The sequence below is a fragment of the Sinocyclocheilus grahami genome, unplaced genomic scaffold (assembly GCF_001515645.1).
Source record: "Sinocyclocheilus grahami isolate Dianchi unplaced genomic scaffold, SAMN03320097.WGS_v1.1 scaffold628.1, whole genome shotgun sequence".
NCBI lineage: Eukaryota > Metazoa > Chordata > Actinopteri > Cypriniformes > Cyprinidae > Sinocyclocheilus > Sinocyclocheilus grahami.
The window spans coordinates 534334-552150 of record NW_015505807.1 but is presented as its reverse complement, the minus strand read 5'-3'; the positions used below and the strand labels follow the sequence as shown (position 1 = coordinate 552150).

Here is a 17817-nt window from a genome sequence, read left to right as displayed (position 1 = left end):
TCTCTCTCTCTCTCTCTCTCTCTCTCTATATATATACAGTGTTGGGGGTAACGCATTAAAATAACGCGAGTTACGTAATCAGATTACTTTTTTCAAGTAACTAGTAAAGTAATGCATTACTTTTTAATTTTTTCCAATTTATTGACTGACAGCTCTCCTGTCCCCATGTTGAGAGAAAACAGAAGATGTTACTGTAGTTCTAAAGTAAATATGAATATGCATTAATTCATCTCACAAAAAAAAACAGATTCAGTATTCTTCAAAATGAATAAAAATAATGCAACTCAGAATATGACGCAAACCTGCAATAATTAAATGTTAAACAACACAAATATCCTTTATGTATTTAATCCCATTCTATTTGCTTCTGAGCTTCGATGATCCAGTTCAAGCGTACTAATAAGCACAAATTACTCTAGACAAACATTTGTGTGTCTGTTTATTGCTGAAGTGTGTTGTAATTTCTTCTTCTGCATTCTACTGTACTTTCCCTTCAGCCTGAGGCTTATTCATTTTACTTTTGGTGTGAAAAAGCTTTTATATTTGCCAAAAATAGAACTTTTTTATTTTAAAAACAAACAAGCAAGCCCTGTCCCGATTAAAAAAGTTACGCAAAAGTAACATAATACATTACTTTAGATAAAAAGTAACTTAAGTAACGTAATTAGGTTACTTTTTTATGGAGTAACGCAATATTGTAATGCATTACTTTTAAAAGTAACTTTCCCCAATATATATATATATATATATATGTGTGTGTGTGTGTGTGTGTGATACATTCAGAAATCAGTCACATTAGTGTAGTAAAATGATTGGTACTTGACTGAATGAGTTTTGTTTGTTTGACAGATCTACCCAGATGAAGGCCACTTCCTTCACTCGAGAGACTCGCAGCTACATCTGAGTCAATCGCTGGTCAACTTCTTTGTGGAGTGTTTCAGACCCCCAGAGATACCGATTGAAGATAAAGTGGAGCAGGACAACGAGGATGATGGTTAAAGTTCTGCTCAGATCCAGCACAAGCCAGCTTACAGCCCAATATGCAAACTCCTCCTCTCCATCCCCCACTCCTCCATCCCCATAGTATTTCTGATGGCTTCTCCTGAGCCTCTGCATAGACCACGCCCCTCAACTCTGATTGGCTCACTGCCTTCAGGAAAGAATCTGAATGACTTGGTGATATAATAACCTGTGGAGGTACATGATGAACCAACTCATACTCAAAGCACCACACAAGCAGTATGAGAAAACCAGCTGGACGTGCGTGATTCAGTCAAAACTCTTTTGCTTGTGTTCTGTAATTCATGCATTGCTGACAGAAAGCTTTAAGAGACGACAGCACAATATACAGAAGAATGATTGGCCGGAATTAAAAGCTGCAAATTTACTCAATAGCATTATTTTCCCTGCTGTGTAACGTTCTGATGAGTTCAAACCAGTTTACGGCCTTTATTTGGGTATAAATGTCCTTGTGAACCCATTTGTTTCTGTCGTCAATGTCATCGTTATCAAGCCTATTCATCCTGAATGAATTTGTGCGAAATATTTATAAAACCATTTCATATGTCAGTTGACTGTGGTAATTTACATAAAAAATTATTGGAGCTGAACAAATGTGCATAAAGCATTTACATACAAATTTATACAGGAATTTGTTCTGCTCATTTCATGAGGCTATTTGTTCCATCAAATGTGCTACTGTAAAACAGTTGTTGTAACTATCCACATCAGCGTCCGCATGAGGGCACAATGGCATATTGTTCATTTGTGAATCGGCCCTTTCTGAAAAGTAGTCTTGATTTTTTTTTTTTTTTTAGTGCAGCTGCAAATGGATATTCATTTAGTCACTGTGCCTTATTGGAGTAAACCTGCTTAAGACAGGCAGTCCATGAGGTAGGACCAATAATTTATGGACAAATTAAAAAAAAAAAAAAAAGTTTAGAAATAAAGTTTTATGTTATCAAAGAGAACCATGCCACAATCCTGCCAAGAACATTTTCTTTACAGTCCTGTGTACTAGTTGAGTTGTAAAGTAATCCAGTAGATTATCTGTGAACACAGAATACATAGGACTAGTGTCTTTGGGCAGGTCTGTTTTATGTGTCTTGTTTTTCTCATATGTGGTTACAAATGTCTTTGAAAAAACGTTATGCATAGAATATATTTTCTTGCTCTATAATTTGGCATGGAGGCAAGATGGTTTCTTTTGTTTTAATGTATCTATTTACGTGTTGTTACTTTTGACAGCTTGAATGTTCCTATGTGGTTCCACTGAATTTATTGTTGTAAGTGAAATCCTGTCTTGTAAACAGACGCACTGACGCGTGTCAATTACAACTGTTTTGGTCCCTACTTGTGTGTACCCTGTACATAAAGCATTTTGAAAGCTATTTTGTTTATTCACTTAAAAGCAAGATACTGCATGGCTGCATTTATGCTGTTCACATTTATTGGATAAAGTTTCAGCGTTTTGTTCTTAACCATCACAATTATGCAAATTCCTGAAATGGCAGTCTGCCCCCTTGTGGTGTAAATCTGAAATTGATGAGGAAATGAAATAACAGCACTAATTATTTATCAGACAAAAAAGGGTTTATTTTCCAGTGTTTTACAATGTGCGTCCACCATATGAGCAGACCCAGCATGATACAAACAGTTAGGGAGGCATTGTTCACACACAGGGAGACTGGAGACCCCAGAGACGATTAGCATGTTCGCGTTCACTCTCCCGGGTCTCTTAACCTCACCTCTGTATCGTACAATACTTACAAAAAGAAATTGATGCAATGAAAATGACCGGAGGATGAGGAGCAGCTACAACATGTAATAGATATGTACAATTAAGTTACTTACTTTACAGGAATATTTAAAATTCAAGTCTGGTTAAAATACCAAATGCAAAACTTAAAACAATAATGCATTAAAATAGTGTTAAGACCCAGGAGGAATGCTGTAGGAATGGAAGCGTCTCATTTTTCCATGAATGTGTGAAAGCGTGGCTGAGTTTTTTTATTTAAAAAAAATAAAATACATATCTTTAAAACATTTTTATGTATCTGAGATGTGGCACCCTCAACAACCCAAGATCGGTATTCAATATGAGGCACTTTCATGATCCAAAGACACCTGATTTGTTCTTTAACAATCCATTCTTTTCTCATCTTTTTTTCCAGCTTTATGCCAGAGACAGTAATCATGTCTCAGTAGTCGTATTACAACAAACAGTAACATGTACACTGCAAATTGCATCAGTAAAACGGAGTTCCTTTTTGTCTTCCGTTATTTAAAATTTTTTTACTGTGCCGAGTGTCTGCCATGCACTGCACTTAAAAAAAAGAAAAGAAAAACTAAACAGACACCTTTCCAAAGCACAGCACACAAAGCAGTCCAAACACAGGCAGAATAAACTAAAAAAGCACAAAAAGGGGAAATATATACACTTCATAAATGAAAATGGCAGTTTGTTTAGTATTACAACAAGCAGATACATTCTTGTTTTGGTTACTGAGGATCTATCGCAACACGAGGCGTTTACACTTCCAATAAAATTAATCTTTTATCAAGGCTCAAGACACTCTAGTCTTCTCAACATCCTATTGACCTACCTGCTCAGCCTATTTCTCGGTTACTTGCCTTTATCTTCCAAGCCAACTACAACTGCTCCATTGTGTGACGTCTCGAATCTAAAATCCATATTCGCTGGAATTCGAGCTCTCCCAGTTTTCCAGCAATACTGCACTTCAGCCAACAGTGAGAGGGCCTCTGTTCGCTGTACAACATTGGATCGGTACATAATTTCATTCACAGAAGGAAATATCACAGGATGTTTTAAAAACATTTCTTGCAACTCTCCGAGAACGCTCGATAGCAATTTCATACACTCTTTCTCTCGATCTCACATCACACACACATTCTCGCTCATGATATCGACTCGTTGATGCCAACATGGCTTACAAGCATCACTCAAGTACCTTAAAACATGCCAATACTCAGACACTCAAATAGTGTACTCCTATACATGAGCGTTCACTCACACACACTTTCACAGGTACTGATAGAAACGGGAACGGACCACTTGTGCACCAGAGAGTTTGTGAGGGTGGGCATCTGCAGCCAGGCTTAGGCTCTTGCTCTGAGCGGCCGCTACATCTCCATTAAGGAGCTGACCCAAGTGGGAGTGCGAGGACCCAGCGGATAACAGGTCCCGTGATCGGGAAGGGTGCAGGTCCAGTAAGTCCAGACTAACTTCAGGGTTGCTGGCTCGGTGTCGCTCTCGAGCGATCCAGTCTCTGATGGAGAAGTCCTGCGAACTACACTTGGGCTTTAAGCGATCCATAGCCGAGAGCTCATTGCTCTCGACTGTTTGCCAGTCCCCAATTACCGACAACTCTGCAAAGTCTCGCTGACCACCCATGGTGTGCCTGCGGCGGATATTGCTTTTCCGTTTACTTCGAGTCTCGGGTGACCTGGTGCACTGGGAACCCACCCCGAACATGTCATCTGCTGACGTCCTCAGTCGACACTTTAACCGGTCTGTGATTTTGATTCGCCACATGGGTTCGGCTCGCTCTGATTCGCTGCGAGAGGAAGAGCTCAGACTGCCGGTGGAGCGGCCTTTGACTGCCTCTAACACTCGCGAGAGCCGACTAGACTCCTTGTCACTGCGGTTCCCGTCTGCTGAAGACTCGCTGTCCGTCTTCTGCCGACTCCCTCTCTTGCGTGCCAGGGTGTCGCACGCGATGATTCGATGGGAGGGGATTAGGTTGGGTACATCTTGCAGAGGTGTGACGCTGCCCTCCAGCTGTCTGCTATCTTCAGTCGGCCCGCTATCTCGGCCACCGGCAAAGACCGATAAATCGCTCTCACTGTCAGTCTCCATGGGCCTCCCCTCACTAATGAGCTCGCTTCTTTCATCGTCAGCATCATCCCCGCGGCTTTCTGCAACAGATTGCACCTCCGGACTGAGGGCGATGGACTCCACCCCTGTGTGGAAGGTCATGGAGGAGGTGGTGGAGTAATCTGATGTGATAGAGCAGACCTCTGCTCCTGGGCCCATTCCTGTATCCTCCATCCAGTGGCCTGGTGTCCTCCCGTGCCTCATCCTGGGTACTGAGGCCTGTGAACTGGTGCTGTTAAGCGTGCCCAGATCCGAGACACATCCGTCATCGTAGTTGGAGGGAGGATCGGACAAGGAACTCTGGCGAGTCATGTGATAACTAGGTTTGGGCGATGCAATGATCTTAGGTGAAGAACAAGTCTCCTGGGGCAGATGTTCGGAAATTAGCTGCTTGTTTTCAGAGGTTAGGTCAAGGCTGTCTCCTGGGCTCTGCTCATCATCCTCTGTCCTTTCTATTTGGTCATCAAGTCCAACTTCACTCTCAGCATCCTCAGTTTGGTCATCAGCACGCCAATTTGGATCATTTTGCACTGGAAGATCTTTCTTAGAGAAACTAGCATCCAGGTCATCATCAGAGCTGCTCGGCTGAGGCTTGTCCTTAGGCTTTTTGCGTTTGCGGCTAGCAAAGATGGAAGTACGCAGCAGCTCTCTACTACATTGGTCCTTACCAGATCCCCAAGAACCCTGCTACAGAACCAAGCACATAACGACAAGTGTAAGTTTACAATGCAATGTGATCAATCTCAGGGAATTGTCTCCTTTTGTATGTACTGATTTTGTAATGATCTCCTTAAAAAAAAAAAAAGTACTCACCTTTGATTTAGCAGAGTCACTGGTGGTTGAATCTAGTGAAACAAGGATAAAAAAAGGTAAGCAAGATATTTTAAGTGGAATACAGCAGGGACATAGAGCCGGAGACGATAAGTAAATATCCTTCACCACAACAGCAGTGGAACAGCACAAACAGTGGAGTCATGTAGAGATCTGAGAGATGAAGGCGACACACTTAAGCCATGTCACAGAGAGAAATGGAGGAAAGAGAAATGAGTGATGACAAGAACCCGGCAGTGTGCAGTAAGACAGGAGGCAGCTCATGCACACATTCACACAGACAGACAGCCTGTCCACAGTTAAACCGCCAATCACTGACAAACACACACAGAGCCAGCAGAACACGTCTACAGGCATTCTTTCCCAACTCAGAGACATCACCAAGGCAGGGATGGACATCCTTACTATGTATTAAGGGATGAGAGTTGTAGCGAATCTGGTCGGAAACTGAATGCTGCTGCTATTTTTTAGTGATGGCTGAGTGTGCTTTATTCTTTACTTTTGTAAACCTACCTTAGCTTAGGTTACATTGCATCATGGGATTCATATGCTTAATACGCATACATATTGAGCCACTTGTTCGCAAAAAAGCTTGCAAACATAACATGTTTGATTTTGTTTAGGAAGTTAAGTTTTGTGTTTTTTTCACCTGCTTTGTAATTTTGTCACCACTATGTAATATATTTCATGCTATTTCTAGCATTTTAAGGAAATAAGTGGCTATTAGGTTTAGGGTTGGGCCGATAGATGATGCCATCGTCCATCACGATGTTTCACTGTAGACATCGTCCGATGCCAATTTGGTAGACATCGTCCGATGCCTAACTAGGTTAAATAATTGTGATCATTGCGACAAGTTTAGATACGGGACATTTGAAATACAGGATAATAAGGTGTGTTTTTATAAAACAGACACAGAGACGTCAAGTTGTTGTGGAACATTTTAAATAGTTCACGTTTTAGCAGTCGCCATGTTGTTATACTGTGCTTTGGTGTACTATGCGACCTGCACAGTCTGTACTTCCACTGGTTGCCACTACATCACGTCTCTGATCATTTTCATGAGTAGTTAAATGGTTTCTAACTAACGCTTGCAGTCAGTCATTGCTACGTCGCAGAAAATCGCCGTTTACATTTAACATCAGTCACTTGGGGAACCATGTTTGTGTTGAACGGTATCAGCTTGTCGGTGCAGAACATGGAGATGCAGAATGAATTAAAGCACTGAGAGACTATGACAAGGGACAACAAGGGTCAGATATGACAGGAGGGCAGAAAGGGGCTAAAGGGGCCAAAGCTATAAGGTGGTAGAGCAGCTACGAGGAGGAAGCGAGTCCTTACGATGGGCTACTTCACCACTCAAAAGCCCCTTTGCTCACTCTCCATCAAGAGATACTAATGCTTTTGAATGGTATGACATTCGTCGGGAGCTTTATGATTTGAGCCGGCTCAGCCCCTCACCACACCCCTTCAGACATCATCAATGACAGTTACTGTACGCCACAAGACTGGAGGAAATCCTGAAGACCATACCATGCTAGAACTCCTTGTGGTCAGCTTCAGAGACAACGAGAGACAGCAAAGAGGCTTTTCAGACACATTACACCATCACAGCTGTGTATCCTCTCTGTTAATAATAGTCTTATAAGATATGAAACGTGCAGCACGACGATGACAAATATCAACTTCTCTGACACTCTTTTTTTGTTTCTTTTGTTTTCTGGTGGGTTTGTCCCGGATTCGCTTTCAATTTATAAGAATCGGGGATTTCTGCAGACTAGGCAGCTACACTGGGGACAACACTCCTCCTTCTTCCTACAGTCCCAGCTGTCCATCACAGACATTACAGAGTCCATCAGTGACATCACCGAGTGATAGACGCCGCCCACTTGGCCTGTGTCAAGATTGGGTAATGTGTGAGCAGTGCTGGACAGGGACAAGGGAGAAGAAAAACACTACAGACAAGATGGGTCAGACGGGCAATCCTTTGGTGGTTTATCATTGATTTTTCCATTTCTTTTGGGAAAGAACACGCCGAGTTAGCACAAGAGAAGGGTAAGGAGGGAAAAGAACTGAAAGAAAAGGAGGAGTGGAGTCATAACAGAGACTAAAGCATTAGGGGAGGGATGACAATGAGTGAGGTTCAAACCAATACAAACCAAAGCAAAAGGAGAATTCTGGAGAAATCATAGCATTGAAATAAAGGCAACAAGTCTAAAACAATGGCGGAAGGTAAAGAAAAAATTCAATGAAAAAAGGTTGATTCATAAGCTTCACATACATAGGAACTATTTTATCCAATTTTTTCAGATAGCTCATCAAATACGCAAAATTGCTAAAATAGTTCACCTTTACATATGCACCAAGACATTTCTGGCAAGCTTGCTTTTGTTTTGCTCTAAACATTGACAGATCTAATGGAAAGCATGAGCATCTGCTTATCATCTGAAATATAGTAAGAGTGTGAACATACACACACACAGTAACATCTGAACACACTGAACGTCTCACTTTGGTTTTAAGTAATATCCATTCTTCTAAACTCATAGCCCTAGGCTGGAACAGTTGGACTATGAACGCAAGATTACCTGAGACGTCTCCCGGTGATGGAGCAGTGCGGCCAATGTTGGTCAGCAGATGGTCAATGTTGGGCACAGGCTGAGACTGAACTGTGCTCTCTTGCTCCACGGTGGTCTGACAAAAACAAGCAATGAGAGAGGTGAAATTCATATGTCATTAACATGAGCAATAGCGAACTTTCGATGCCATTTTGAGCAGTGTGTGTTTGAGCTTTTCCAAACAAACAAATGTTGTCTTTTTCTTTATAAAACACTGTTTGCAAAGATTATGTGTTTTGTGAGCAGTGGCAGTTTCACCCTCCATGCAAAACATGCAAATGCTTGGGGCCTATCATGTCCATAAAGTGATTGAATAAATCCATGTTTCTCTTATTTTCCAGCAAATCAGGACTTACAATAAATTTTGAATTTATTACTGAATGAAAGTGAAGAGCAGAAATACAGTGGAAGTGGTTAGTTTATTAGTTCTTTGTTGATTTTGTATTCAGCTTTTTAAAAGACAATGCAAGTCTGAATTAAACAGCAGTGGATTTAACTCACGGATCAGTATCCACAGCCTTTTAAAGACAGCATGGTGAGCACTGTATGCTATGAGTGTATGACCTGTGCACTGTACGCTAAGTTAAAGCGGTTCTCATCAATTCAGTAAAAAGATGCAAAGCTGCATGAAGCTATATTCAAGTAAGCATCTAACTTGCCTCAAACCCTAGTTTCAGAGATACCTGTAATGCAGCTTTTGTTCTGTAAAAATGAAATAATGCATCAGATCCGAACTCTCCTTGGGGTCCCAAAAATATAAATCTGTCCCGGTAAGGGAGTAGGAAGTTTCTCGATGTTGTCTGCGACTAAATAGTTCTACAGTTATAGTTCATCATGGCCTCCTAACAATCCCCATATCTACTGATTGGCTTCATCACTCTGTCTCCTCTCCACCAATGAGCTGGTGTGTGGTGGGCGTTCTGGCGCACTATGGCTGCCGTCGCATCATCCAGGTGGATGCTGCACACTGGTGGTGGATGAGGAGATTCCCCCTGACAATATAAACCGCTATGAGTGCCTAGAAAAGCGCTATATAAATGTAATGAATTACTATTATTATTATTACAAAAGCGAGGTGAACCAGGTGGAAATGGGACAATAGGGAAACTGAGAAAATGAGGATGATTTTTCTGACCAGTGTTACCCTGAAGTCTCCAGTTCTTGGAGAGTGATAGCAGGGGGATGTTTGTTTAGGGCTCAGAAATCCACTCAGAAAAAACTACAGACTCACCGTTGGCTCTTCATCTCCATCTTCTGTGAAGAACCAATCACACTGTAGAAGAGTAAAGCAGACAGAAAGTTAAGCAGAATTCAGACATCAATTTACAGAGATGAAAGAAAAAAGCTCTTACTTGCTGAATGAGAGTCTCAACAATCTTGTACTGGTCAGGCATGTGCGTGACCATGTGCGTCATGTTGTCTTCAGAGGTTCTGACAAGAGTTGGGCCAAACACAATGGCCAAGTTACGTGGCTCCATCTAATTAAATACATAAAAAGATTCCGTTACTGGCTTTCAAATGCTTTTCAATCTGTAAGAGAAATCCACGTCACACAACAAGCATTTGTGCTTCCAGCCTCCAGGTTCTTCGGACAAGCTGTGACAGACAAAATTGAGCAACACTGCAGTTTTTATGATTTGATTATATTATTTAATGTGTAACTTTTATGAAAGTGATGATTTACAGTGACATAATACTATCTACAAAACCAGTTGATTAAAGTATTTTCATTCATCATTTCTTGTAATAGGTTGTTGAACTCGCCTAGACCGGGTAAATGAAACGAACATTTACAAAGCCCATACCTTGTTTTTCTCACAGTTTTCAGAGACAGTTTTGAGATGTGCAGAGAGGAACTTGAGTGTTTCATAATGATGGTCTGGTAACTCATGAATCTGGGCAGAATAAGCATAGTAAATATGATTTATACCCGTTATCTGTTGAGGATTTTATTGCTGATTTTAAATATTGTTCTTTCTCTAATCTAGTAAATGTCAGTATTTCGTAAATCAACAGCGGTCTTCAGATAAACCGTACCAGTCTCTTCAGTGTTTTTAACCTCTCAACAGGGTCCTCCATTCGATTGGCGTCAATAAAGTTGGAATATTTATCTAAGATCAGAGCAAACAAGCATTATTAGAACAGTCCTGAAGTGTATTAATCAGGGTACCCTCAGCTGAACATACGCAAAATCTCTCTCTATATATATATAAAACATTTTCAGGCTTGGAAACTATGCCTGGTTTTCTATGACCATATGAGCTATGGCCCATGTTGTCCTCTTGGAGGAGTCCTTCCTCCACATGTGTAGAAAAAAGAGCTGAGATGCAAAATTTCCTTCGATATGAGATGCTCTCTATGAGAGACAGCACACAGTATTTTCCATGCGTTTTGTATAAAGCCAGAAGAATCATCTATTCTATGCGATCAATGTGTCTCACCATTAGTAAAGAGAGGCTCAGGAAGTTTCCTGAAAAAGGACTTAAGCAAACTGCTGATCACATTGAGGTCTCGCCACTTCTGCTGAACAAAATAAAAGCATAAAGATCAGGTCTGTCTTTATGGTACCAGCGCTCATGTATAATAGCACACAATACAAAAGTGTTTACTCACATCATCCTGGATATCAATGTCTGTCATGCCTTTAGTGTCTAGTTCCTCCTGCATGCTCGAGATGGCAGCGTTGTTTCCAGGGACTCTATAAATGCCTGTGTACTCCAACCCTCTCTCCTCCACCAACTTACAACACACCTCCACGATCAAAGGAACAAACTATAACACAATAGTTAGTGTTATTTTTAATACCATATAATGTCACAAAACTCCAAAAGGAGGTAATTTTTCACCCCAAAGTAAATTTTCCATTAAGAAAATGGAACCTATTTTTGAACCATTCATATTTTCCCATCATGACAATTTTTTTTACTTCTCTGTAATGTAATATAAAATTTAAAAAGATTCAAATGTAAAACATTCAGATACATAGAGTGGGAAATATACTAATAATGTCACAAAGCAAAAATTTGTTAAGGCGTAAGTTTCTTCATTGAAAATCTAATTAAAATGTTTTTTTTCCACTTGCTCTTGGAATGAAATGAAACCTTGACATGTTTATGTGAGTTTCACCCATAATGGTTTAATTTGCATTATGCAGTAGTGCATTTGTAATCTCTTGAATTTCTTACTCCGTTTGTTTGTGCAGGAGGGCAATTATCCAATCGTACTCCAAACATGACGCCAGCAGTGGGCCTCTTATCTTGAAGCTTCTTCTTCAGTCCTGGAATTCCTCTCCTCCAAGCGGCTTTATCTCTCGGAGGACTGGAGTCATCTGAGACACATATCGCTAACATTAACATTTCACTGAGATCAAGCACACATGATGGGTTTCAGTGTTATTTCATTATGCCGTGTGCTACCTTTACTCCTCTCCTGTTCGTTTCTGGGCGAGTAGAGGCTCTGACTCTTACTGCTGCTGCCCAGCAGGGTGTGTCTAATGCTGAGGGACTGCCGTGAGGTTTTGGGTGACGGCTCTGTCTTACTGCTGGGTGCACTGTAATGACACACATATTACTGGACACTGAACACAGGGCAATCTTAAGCTCGGCACACACCAAGCTGATGACTGGCCATCGGGCAATGTCGGGTGGTTTTTGAGCATTGCCCGGCTTTAGTTTTTTCGGTGTGTTCCGCACCATTGGCACTAGTCAAATGCCATCAGCTGTGTTTTAACCGATTCTGCATGTCGAATTGGCAGCGGAGCTCAGCAGAGCACGGCTGGAGTAAACAATGGTAAAAGCAAGCGCTGCTTGTTTTGTATATCCACAATTCTAGCTCTTCCGATTTTCCTGTTTGAATGCCGAATACAGACGACTGCCACTTGCTGGTATGGGACAGTTATGTTCTGTCATGTAAGTGCAGAGCGTACACGCTAAATGGCCATCTGCTGTAGTCTGTCCAGTGTCTTCTAGTGCAACATTTTTGCCCCAATGCAGGCGATGCGATGCGATGCATTGCTTTCCTCAGCGCTAGTTCTTTGGTGTCAGTTTGGTGTGTCCCTACCTCATCATATACAGTGGGTACGGAAAGTATTCAGACCCCCTTAAATTTTTCACTCTTTGTTATATTGCAGCCATTTGCTATAATAAAAAATTATAAATCAAGAAAATATAAATCAGATTTCTGAAAATATCAGAAATAGTTTAATGTATACAACAGATGCTTTATCAGAGCCTGATTTTTGGAACACACATAAAAGCATAAAATAGATTTTTCCCTGTCTGCTGCCTTCGACGTCACAGCAGGATAACCGATAGTGATGGCCAGTTGGCTACCAGCCAGTCCAGCTTTATCCGGTTGTCATTTCCCTGCGGTTACAGTAATTAATCACATGGTAGTTTGGTGTGCCCAATTGGTGTGCCCATTAGCAAGATCGCAATAGTTTTCAACCGTTTATGTATCCAATTCATCCAATTTTGGCGTGTTCAACAGAAGGAAACGAATATGCAGCCATGGCCAGTTTTGAATTGCATCTGTTGACCTCTTTATACTTAGTTTTGAGGTGTCACTTCATTCGTTGACCACTTTGGATGCATTTTTGTCCAAATACTTCAATAGGATTGCCTTTGAATTTGACTAAGAGGAGATATCTTGGATTGACCTTTAGGCAAAGCCTTAAAGGTGTCATGAACTGATAAATCTAAATTCACCTTGATCTTTTGACATATAAGAAGTCACTATACTATAAAACATCCTGTAAGTTTCCAAACGCAAAACTTTCTCGTTAGTCTAAAAGCAGCTTATATTGAAGCCAATCTGCCAAAACGACAGGTTGTGGAATGTCGTTGACCACTTTGGATGCATTTTTGTCCAAATACTTCAATAGGATTGCCTTTGAATTTGACTAAGAGGAGATATCTTGGATTGACCTTTAGGCAAATCCTTAAAGGTGTCATGAACAGATAAATCTAAATTCACCTTGATCTTTTGACATATAAGAGGTCACTGTACTATAAAACATCCTGTAAGTTAAAAGCAGCTTATATTGAAGCCAATCTGCCAAAACGACAAGTTGTGGGATGTTGCACTTTATGATGTAATAGTGTGGCTAAACCCCGCCTCCGGAGAAGTAGATCAAAGCCTGCTCCTACATCACTGCCTGTTTAGCCCCACCCACCAGTTCACGCATGTAGTGTAAATAACAAGAGGCAAACACAGGTCTATGCAGAAACCAAACGATAAAGATGCTCCGAAGACAAGACACTGTGCAGAGCCAAGTTGTGGAAAAATACAGTCTTTGCATTGCCTTCCTTCTGTTTTTATTATTTGGTCACTATTGCTTTGTCTGTTATTACAGATCGTTTGATACGTGCTGAGTATTTATGTGTTTTTAACTTAAATCACAGCAGCGGCCATCTGTGAAGGATGTAGCTGTTAAACACACAGCTGTTAGCCAATCATAGCAGTGGGCGTTTACTTCGAGCCGACAATCCACCACGCCTACTCAAACAGAGCGTTCGGATGAAGGGGTCAAAACAGGACAGAAAATAGCCTATTACTGCTAAAATGTTATGTTTTTTGATGTAAAGATCTTGACAGCATTATAAGTGGACCTCAGAGAACAGTACAAAATGATGAAAAAAGGCAGTTCATGACCCCTTTAAAATACTCCAAACATAGGCATCTCACAAGGTTTTGGAACAGAGACTTTGTTGGCATTATTAGTGAATGACCATTCTGGTTTAAATAAAGCTGCTCTTTATGAGGGAGATTTTTATGTGCGTCTCTCACCTTCTTGAAGACCCTTAGACTCGGTTTGCTGGATCGTCTGTGGAAATTAATTACTATGTTAGGTCAAACCACTCAATGATAGTATCAGTAATCCAACATTATGATCCGACGCTTTTAATCGTCACTTACCCACGGCCTTCCTCCCGGTAGTTGTCCAGGCCTTCATCGTATGATTTTGAGCGCTCCGTTTTGGTTCCCGATTCCAGAATGGCATTTCTGAGAGACTCTGCATGCATGTAGACAAAAATACAACATCAGCAACAAGCTCAACAAAATGCTCACTGATCCATTCACGTGGTGCGCTCAGATGGCAATAATTGCTAAAAGAAAATCTGAAATCTGTACAGACATGCTTACCTTGGTCATGAGACAGTTGCCGGCGCATGAGGGGGCTGGGGGTGGTAGGGCTAGGGCTGTCAGAGATTACAGCCTGAGCTCCAGAGATCACAGCCGATGCAGGAATATGGCTGCCATCATGGTCTACACTAGGGCTGGCTGGCTCATCTGTAAACATATGAACGGAGCAGTAAATGTGAATAACGCAATTCTCTTTGGCATGTGTGCTCACACATGCTGCTACTATAAAGTAAAGAAAATAAAAAAAGATAAACATGTCTTTCATCTATGTAGTCATGTTCCCATCGAATATGCCTTGCTATAAGGGCTGGGACTCCTGAATCAATTTAGGGCTTATCTCCTGAATTGATACTAACTTGATATATGGTATACATACAAATATTTGGTCACAATGTTTTAACAGAGTTTTATTTCAGGAGCATCATACAGTATTGTTCTACAAAACAATAATTTCAAAACCCAGGGCTTTGCTGATAGACTGAATAAAAACAGCACTTCGAAATAAAGTGCTAGATTAAGCTCTTGCAGTTCATCAAGAAACAGAAAATAAAGTTAATTTAATAATGAATTAATAAATCAACACTTAAATATTAAACATGCATAAACATTTACACTGCGCTTGAGGCAGTTTCTATACAAACTTCAATACAAATTTTTATTTCTCTTCAATTTGTAGTTGAAATATAAACATTTCAACAGTGGCTGTAATAAATCATGACAGATTTACTGAAACATACATTAAATAATAAAGACATAAGTAAAAACAATTATATGTAATACAGTACAGTGCAAATATTAATCAAAACCTAAAGTTCTTAATCTAACTGACTAATGAGTTTACGGAGGCTGAATGACTTTCCTGTGGTAAATGTAATGTTACGTGACAATGCTTACAAGCTGTTTTATTGATGTCTTTCCATGGTTGAAACACTGACTGAGTGATTACATGAGATGTGATACCTTTCAGTAAGTTGTACTGTTTCTGTCAGCATTCCTTCTGATGTTCATTCATGTTTATTTCATAGTAAAGAGGAAGAGATGAATGGTTCTGATTCATTTTGTTTGTTTTTTTCCTAAATTAAAATAAATAAATGTATTCTGAGTTTTCCTAAAGGTTATTCATCTGTTGTTATATCCCTTTAACAAAAGCCAGTTCCTTAAAATCATTTTTCAAAAAATGTTTTTTGTCAATTTTGTATGATAATATAAACATTCCAAAAGACTGTTAAAAATACTCTCAATATATCACTGAGCAATAGGGCTGTCAACAAAAATTTGAATTTTGAATATTTGTTTAATTTAAAATAAAAATCCACATTCGAATGCAAAAACGTTGCAGTGGCGCACGAGATGCGATGACTGTGTAAGTGACGTTGCATTATAATGTTTTTGCAGCGCTGCTGCATTGTTCATTAAAAATATTGCGGAAAAAGAGAACATCAATGCGGAGAAGATCTTGTTTATATCAAAACTGAAACCAAGCCGTTCACACAGAACACATATTTCGCGCATTTTCTAGAGGGACATCTATTACTGTTGCACTCACATCTCACACAAACGAGCCGCATGTTTAGAAAGCCATGTAAAATTAATGCAAGTTTAACTTGGAAAAAAAACATATCTCGAGACTTTATGGCGGGGTTTTTTTCCCCCATCTCACTGCATCTCATGTTTTTAAATGAAAAATGTGCTGTGTAACCCTAACCCTAACCCTAACCCTAACTATGCTTACATACATGATGCTGTTTTGTTTATAGTTGTTTAAGCAACTTAATTAATTATAAATGGTTTATAAACATTATTTTAAACATTATGCACTTTTTTCACAGATAGTCATGTTATCTTATGCTTTGAATAAACGTGCATTAGGCTGTGTAACCCTAACCCTAACCCTAACTCTAACCTAACCCTAACCCTAACTATGCTTACATACATGATGCTGTTTTGTTTATAGTTGTTTAAGCAACTTAATTAATTATAAATGGTTTATAAACATTATTTTAAACATTATGCACTTTTTTCACAGATAGTCATGTTATCTTATGCTTTGAATAAACGTGCATTAGTAATATTTTGCTCAATACTCCCTCTTGTGGCCTCAGAAGAGAAGCCAAGAGCTTTTCTTCACCCTAACTGAAATTATGCATTTTAAATGGGAATATAATTCAAATTTTGATAATATTTAAGGCGTGTAAAGGGCAGATTTTAGTGAAGTGCAACGGAGCTTCTGGCCCAACGGTGGAAACGCAGCGTGATTTTGGCCTCGGTGCTACAGGTCCGAGGCTATTAGTCCCTCTTGTGGCCTCAGAAGAGAAGCCAAGAGCTTTTCTTCACCCTAACTGAAATTATGCATTTTAAATTGGAATATAATTCAAATTTTGATAATATTTAAGGCGTGTAAAGGGCAGATTTTAGTGAAGTGCAACGGAGCTTCTGGCCCAACGGTGGAAACGCAGCGTGATTTTGGCCTCGGTGCTACAGGTCCGAGGCTATTAGCCCCGTCCGGCCCATTTAAAGCACTGGCTCACACCGGCCCGACAGTGGAAGATCGGCTATTGCAAGCAAGAAGTCTGCATAAACTTTTTCTAGGAATGAGGACAGTTTTATTTATCTTACAATTTGACATGTCCTGTTTTCGAGAGCGCTGAAAACTTTTGAGCTCCTCTGCAGGTCTTAGCCAAAAAAAGTTGAAGTACAAAGCCGTTCTGTGCTGCCAGAGGGCTGGAGCAGCTAAAATTAAAGCAACTGTCCTAGTTCCTGAATCCTCCAGTGTCTCAAAGAGGGCCAAGGGGAAGGTGTGCAAAACCCTCTTCGGGCCTAGCTGAAGAGCTCTAGCGTAGCCTACAGATCGCCTCGCTCCAAGACACAAGAATTGTAATGTCATCAGCGCTAACCTAGCTTAATTTTAGAGGATAATAGGCTGGGTTTTGCTGCACGACATAGGTGGCAACTATCCTCTACTACATTCATTTCAGCAGATTATTTATCCAAAGCAACTTACAATGGACAATCTGAGGTTTGGGACAAGATAACATGTTGGACTGCTCAAACAAGCTGAGCAATGTTTTGAAATGCCACAGAGCCATAGTGTTTACAGCTCTTTAGGATGTCAACCTGCAAAGGATTGACATTCAGCTAACTGTGCGTATTAAGGAGAAAATATCTCAACACTGAAAAAAATTACACCCTTTTAATCTTTAGAATAACATTTCATAACATCTCTATTTTGATATCTCTATTAGTTTGTACGGGAAATGATATAATCAAAATGCAATTACAAACAACCATATTGATTCCCAATATGTTAACACAAAAATGACACTCAAG

At 40.2% G+C, this 17817-nt stretch overlaps 2 protein-coding genes across 2 annotated transcripts in view; one reads left to right on the top strand and one right to left on the bottom strand.

The window, feature by feature from the left end:
• Positions 1-2388, top strand: part of dpp6b (dipeptidyl-peptidase 6b) — a 136867-nt gene extending 134479 nt beyond the window's left edge. The window contains exon 26 of the mRNA XM_016241608.1: positions 850-2388. Within this exon, the coding sequence (XP_016097094.1) occupies positions 850-999 (150 nt within the window). The 3' untranslated portion in view covers positions 1000-2388. The remainder of the gene's footprint in view (positions 1-849) is intronic.
• Positions 2389-2573: 185 nt separating this feature from the next.
• LOC107558006 (rho GTPase-activating protein 21-like) overlaps positions 2574-17817 on the bottom strand; it is a 61952-nt gene continuing 46708 nt past the window's right edge. Inside the window, exons 9-22 of the mRNA XM_016241607.1 lie at positions 14491-14637; positions 14263-14359; positions 14134-14170; positions 11763-11913; positions 11532-11674; positions 10960-11118; positions 10788-10866; positions 10384-10457; positions 10152-10241; positions 9699-9824; positions 9578-9619; positions 8317-8422; positions 5711-5742; positions 2574-5584 (exon numbers count right to left, since the gene is read on the bottom strand). Coding sequence (XP_016097093.1) covers positions 4043-5584; positions 5711-5742; positions 8317-8422; positions 9578-9619; positions 9699-9824; positions 10152-10241; positions 10384-10457; positions 10788-10866; positions 10960-11118; positions 11532-11674; positions 11763-11913; positions 14134-14170; positions 14263-14359; positions 14491-14637 — 2825 coding nt within the window. The 3' untranslated portion in view covers positions 2574-4042. The remainder of the gene's footprint in view (positions 5585-5710; positions 5743-8316; positions 8423-9577; positions 9620-9698; positions 9825-10151; positions 10242-10383; positions 10458-10787; positions 10867-10959; positions 11119-11531; positions 11675-11762; positions 11914-14133; positions 14171-14262; positions 14360-14490; positions 14638-17817) is intronic.